Source organism: Sinocyclocheilus anshuiensis, unplaced genomic scaffold, assembly GCF_001515605.1.
Source record: "Sinocyclocheilus anshuiensis isolate Anshui unplaced genomic scaffold, SAMN03320099.WGS_v1.1 scaffold2150, whole genome shotgun sequence".
NCBI classification, from domain to species: domain Eukaryota; kingdom Metazoa; phylum Chordata; class Actinopteri; order Cypriniformes; family Cyprinidae; genus Sinocyclocheilus; species Sinocyclocheilus anshuiensis.
The window spans coordinates 67,061-72,339 of record NW_015557191.1 but is presented as its reverse complement, the minus strand read 5'-3'; the positions used below and the strand labels follow the sequence as shown (position 1 = coordinate 72,339).

The window sequence follows — 5,279 nt, the reverse complement described above, 5'->3', positions numbered from 1 at the left end:
TGTGTGTGTGTGTGTGTGTGTGTGTGTCTGTTCGTTCGTTCACTATTTTGTGTGTCCACTTGGATGGGTTAAATGCAGAGCACAAACTCAGAGTAAGGAACACCATACTTGTAAAAGTAAAGTTGGCCTCACTTTACTTCACCCAAACTGTATGCTAAGTGTCAATCAGTTTGACGATAGTGGTCCTGAAAGAAGTCTCTTTTCTTTTGATTCCTGCTAGAATTCTCTTGTGCCTGTTCCTCTGTTAATTTCTCTGTGATTTCTGTTGTGTGTATTGATGTCTGCTCAGTTCGATTATGGTATCTTTGCTTTATTTATTTTTAAATTAATAAATAATTTATTAATTTATTTTTCTGTTTATCTGCTCTTACTGTTCTAATCGCCCAGCTGCTTAAATGATATGAATTACTTATTTTGTTTTCCATTTTTGCACACTTGTTACACTTGCACTTCTTTCTTTTTAGAGTTATATCTTACAGAAATACTTTATCAGCCTATTAAGCATATTACCGTAGAAGGTCTCTCCATAAAGTGAAATTCAAGTGCAATCTAAAACAGTACACACTATTTACATTATTCTCCTCTTATTTCCTGTTTGAGCTCTGTTACATATGTGTGGTCCTTTCCATGAACAACCTCCATGATGGCCAACGCCTGTAACACAAACAGAATTATCACTCACTTCTGACATTTACAGAGTAGTAAATAATAAAAAAAAAAAACATTTTACTTTTGTCTGTAGTCCTACAACCTGGAAGAGAATTAGCACTTTTAAGCTGTAGATTTAATCATTTGTACTAAAAATTTTTAAACCACAAAGATGAGTGAGTTTATATGCTTAATGGACAACCAAAATGTTTCAAAGCGGTGGTCATTTGACAGAAAGAGATTTAATCCGACAATGAAACACTGAATGTGTGGCTATAACTAATCTTGAGTCAGTGCTTGAATAAAATTAGGTACATAAAATCATTGGCACTCAATTGATTAACTCTGGTAAAACTACTTTAATAGACTTTAATAGTTTAAAGTAGATTTAAACTATACGTTAAATCTACTTTAATAGAATTCAATATTTAAAATGTTAATGCTACTTATGTCTTATGCTTTGAGCATCCAGATGTTATAACATCTACCAGCAGGACCATGCTAACTTGTCAAACTTTGACCTTTTGGTCCTCCCACTAAAACATACTGTAGAAAAAACAGATGAGTCAAACAAAAAATTCATGTGACATCAAAAAAGTCATGTGACTTTGTGCTATGGGACCTGACTAACCAGTGGACCGAACTCGTTACACAGCATCTGAAATGTTGTTATGGTCATTCTGAAATGCCCGAGCAAAGTCTGTCATCAAGTATTTCTGTATAATTGCCTCCCAGACCTGACCTACACGACTGTATTCCCAAACAGCAGGCATCCACCTCCAAAAGCAATGACCGCATTTATTGTGTTTCGTCTGCTTGCTCTGAGGCGCATATAATTTATTACATATGAAAATTATTATATTTAGTAGCTTCTCCTACTTTTCTTAGTGATATTTAGTGGTAGTTTATCAGGAATTAATGATTTTGTTCTCTTTGACTTGGATGGAAACGGTGCTTATTCGCAAATGTTTTAAGCGACATTCCAATTTTGCAACTTTGGATGGAAACCTGGATATTGTCAATAGAGATTTATAGTTTCTGTTTTTATTTTTCAAAAGCTATAGTATAAATCACTTACTCTCACATTTAGGATCATGTCATTGCAAACCCATATAACACCGTGTTGACACTGGGCACAACCATTGACACATCAACTTGCACCACAACAATTTAAGGCTGTCTACACTTTCTCCCATGGAACACAAAAAAAAAACTTCCACACAATGAAAGAGAATAGGGACTAGGGCTGTCATGCTCCAAAAAGTTTAGAACAGGATTTGTGATTTGTGCACTACATTCCAAGTCTTCCACAAGAGAGTCATACAGGTTTGAAATGACATAAGGGCCAGTCAGTTTTGGAGAAGTTTGTACCTTTTGAAGTGCACTTATGCCAGTGGACTTCCTGTCCAGAGCCATGTAGAGTCTGCCCATCTTTAGATACATAGATGCAATATTTAAAGAGTATGCTGGGTAAAGGACACTACAGATAAAAACCAGACATTAATATGTTGGTATATGCACAAATATCACAATTTATGTATTATAATATATACATGAATGCGTGTGTTCTTACGTGTATGGCTTCATGACTTTTTCTCCATATCTAACTGCTCCATCATAATTCTCCATGAAAAGACAGATGCCCATGGCCTGGTACATCATATGAAGGATGTAGATGTTAGCATCATCAAACACAGTGTTCATCTTATCAATGCTGAGCTCACACATCTCTAGCAGCTCAGCGGGACGTGAACGAGTCAAGATTCAATAAACGTATGACTTAAGCTTCAAATTATTTATTGACTTTTGACTAAACAACATCACTGGTGGGCTAAGGTGTTCTGGGTGGTTGCTAGAGTGTTGCAAAGCTGATCTAAGTGACTATATTCATTTAATATTTTGGTCTCTAGATATGGCTTTGGACAAATGAAAGCAACACTTCTCTTCAAAAAGCCACATAATTTGAGACACTGAGGTTTTAAAAAAGTGACAGGTTTGTTTAAATCACTCCTAAATCACAACCCAGTAGGAAGTAGTAATAGTGATGCTTGACTTAGCAAACATTAAAAAAGAAAAATGTATACAATGAATAATAATGTTTTGGATACCTCAGTATTGTAACGACAGATTTATGAATGAAGCAATTAAGCAGCACTGCAATTTTGCAATCAATTTTGTACACTTCAAGAAGTAAAAAGGGTCAAAAAGGATATCTTTCTCATGTTTGGCCCTGCGGAAGTCTTCCATGGCATTCCGAGCATAACACACCATATCCCTGATCTCCTTTTGACTGATTTCATCACTCAGTTTCCGCACCTTCATCTTCTCCATATCCTACAAAACCACATGAGCAAAATGATATCATCTACATATTAGATTATAATAATATAGATTATAAAACAAAACAATAAGTATACTTGTCACGATGCACATACACGAGGAACGAGGAGACGCTGGAGAATACTTTACCAAGACTTTATTTACAGGAACCAAGGGAGACGAACTCAGGAAGACGTTTAACAGCGGACCGAAAACTTGGGACTGGGAACACTATTTATACATACAGGAGGAGGGGATGACGAGACACCTGGGAGCAATGAAACACTAATCAGGGGAGGAACAGGAAACTAACCAAATAAGGGCATGGGAAGGCACATTCTACACTTTCTCCCATGGAACACAAAAAAAAAACTTCCACACAATGAAAGAGAATAGGGACTAGGGCTGTCATGCTCCAAAAAGTTTAGAACAGGATTTGTGATTTGTGCACTACATTCCAAGTCTTCCACAAGAGAGTCATACAGGTTTGAAATGACATAAGGGCCAGTCAGTTTTGGAGAAGTTTGTACCTTTTGAAGTGCACTTATGCCAGTGGACTTCCTGTCCAGAGCCATGTAGAGTCTGCCCATCTTTAGATACATAGATGCAATATTTAAAGAGTATGCTGGGTAAAGGACACTACAGATAAAAACCAGACATTAATATGTTGGTATATGCACAAATATCACAATTTATGTATTATAATATATACATGAATGCGTGTGTTCTTACGTGTATGGCTTCATGACTTTTTCTCCATATCTAACTGCTCCATCATAATTCTCCATGAAAAGACAGATGCCCATGGCCTGGTACATCATATGAAGGATGTAGATGTTAGCATCATCAAACACAGTGTTCATCTTATCAATGCTGAGCTCACACATCTCTAGCAGCTCAGCGGGACGTGAACGAGTCAAGATTCAATAAACGTATGACTTAAGCTTCAAATTATTTATTGACTTTTGACTAAACAACATCACTGGTGGGCTAAGGTGTTCTGGGTGGTTGCTAGAGTGTTGCAAAGCTGATCTAAGTGACTATATTCATTTAATATTTTGGTCTCTAGATATGGCTTTGGACAAATGAAAGCAACACTTCTCTTCAAAAAGCCACATAATTTGAGACACTGAGGTTTTAAAAAAGTGACAGGTTTGTTTAAATCACTCCTAAATCACAACCCAGTAGGAAGTAGTAATAGTGATGCTTGACTTAGCAAACATTAAAAAAGAAAAATGTATACAATGAATAATAATGTTTTGGATACCTCAGTATTGTAACTTATGAATTATGAATGAAGCAATTAAGCAGCACTGCAATTTTGCAATCAATTTTGTACACTTCAAGAAGGGTCAAAAATCAAAAAGGATATCTTTCTCATGTTTGGCCCTGCGGAAGTCTTCCATGGCATTCCGAGCATAACACACCATATCCCTGATCTCCTTTTGACTGATTTCATCACTCAGTTTCCGCACCTTCATCTTCTCCATATCCTACAAAACCACATGAGCAAAATGATATCATCTACATATTAGATTATAATAATATAGATTATAAAACAAAACAATAAGTATACTTGTCACGATGCACATACACGAGGAACGAGGAGACGCTGGAGAATACTTTACCAAGACTTTATTTACAGGAACCAAGGGAGACGAACTCAGGAAGACGTTTAACAGCGGACCGAAAACTTGGGACTGGGAACACTATTTATACATACAGGAGGAGGGGATGACGAGACACCTGGGAGCAATGAAACACTAATCAGGGGAGGAACAGGAAACTAACCAAATAAGGGCATGGGAAGGCACATGGGGAGCAGGACACACACAAAACATGGAACAGAGTCTGACATAACACCCCCCTCCGGAAGGCGTGTCGTCACGCCATATAACATCCAATGGGGAGGGGGGGTGGGCACTCTGGAGGTCCCTCAGGACAGACATGGGACAGTGGGCCTCCAGAGCGGTACCCGTTCCGGATGCCATGGCGGAGCAGGGGACTCGGGAGGCCATGGCGGAGCAGGGGACTCCGGGGCCCCTACGGCTGGAGCCATACTACCCGCCCCCCCCAAAAAAAAATCCTTGGGGAAATCTACGGGGCTGTATTCGGGGCCTGGAGCCCTCCCTGGGCCTAACGGTGAATCTGGAGCCCTCCCTGGGTGGAACTGGGGATCAGGAGCCCTCCATGGGCCTAACGGGGAATCTGGAGCCCTTCCTGGGTGGAACTGGGGATCAGGAGCCCTCCCTGGGCTCAACGGGGAAACAGGAGCCCTCCCTGGGCTGAACTGGGGATCAGGAGCCCTCCCT

The 5,279-nt window shown here is 39.2% G+C and overlaps 1 protein-coding gene across 1 annotated transcript in view; it reads right to left on the bottom strand.

Moving 5' to 3' along the window:
• Positions 1 to 573: 573 nt before the first annotated feature.
• The window catches only part of LOC107678788 (N-lysine methyltransferase SMYD2-B-like), a 21,276-nt gene continuing 16,570 nt past the window's right edge, over positions 574 to 5,279 (bottom strand). The window contains exons 9-12 of the mRNA XM_016474186.1: positions 4,340 to 4,460; positions 3,700 to 3,874; positions 3,498 to 3,606; positions 574 to 654 (exon numbers count right to left, since the gene is read on the bottom strand). Coding sequence (XP_016329672.1) covers positions 574 to 654; positions 3,498 to 3,606; positions 3,700 to 3,874; positions 4,340 to 4,460 — 486 coding nt within the window. The remainder of the gene's footprint in view (positions 655 to 3,497; positions 3,607 to 3,699; positions 3,875 to 4,339; positions 4,461 to 5,279) is intronic.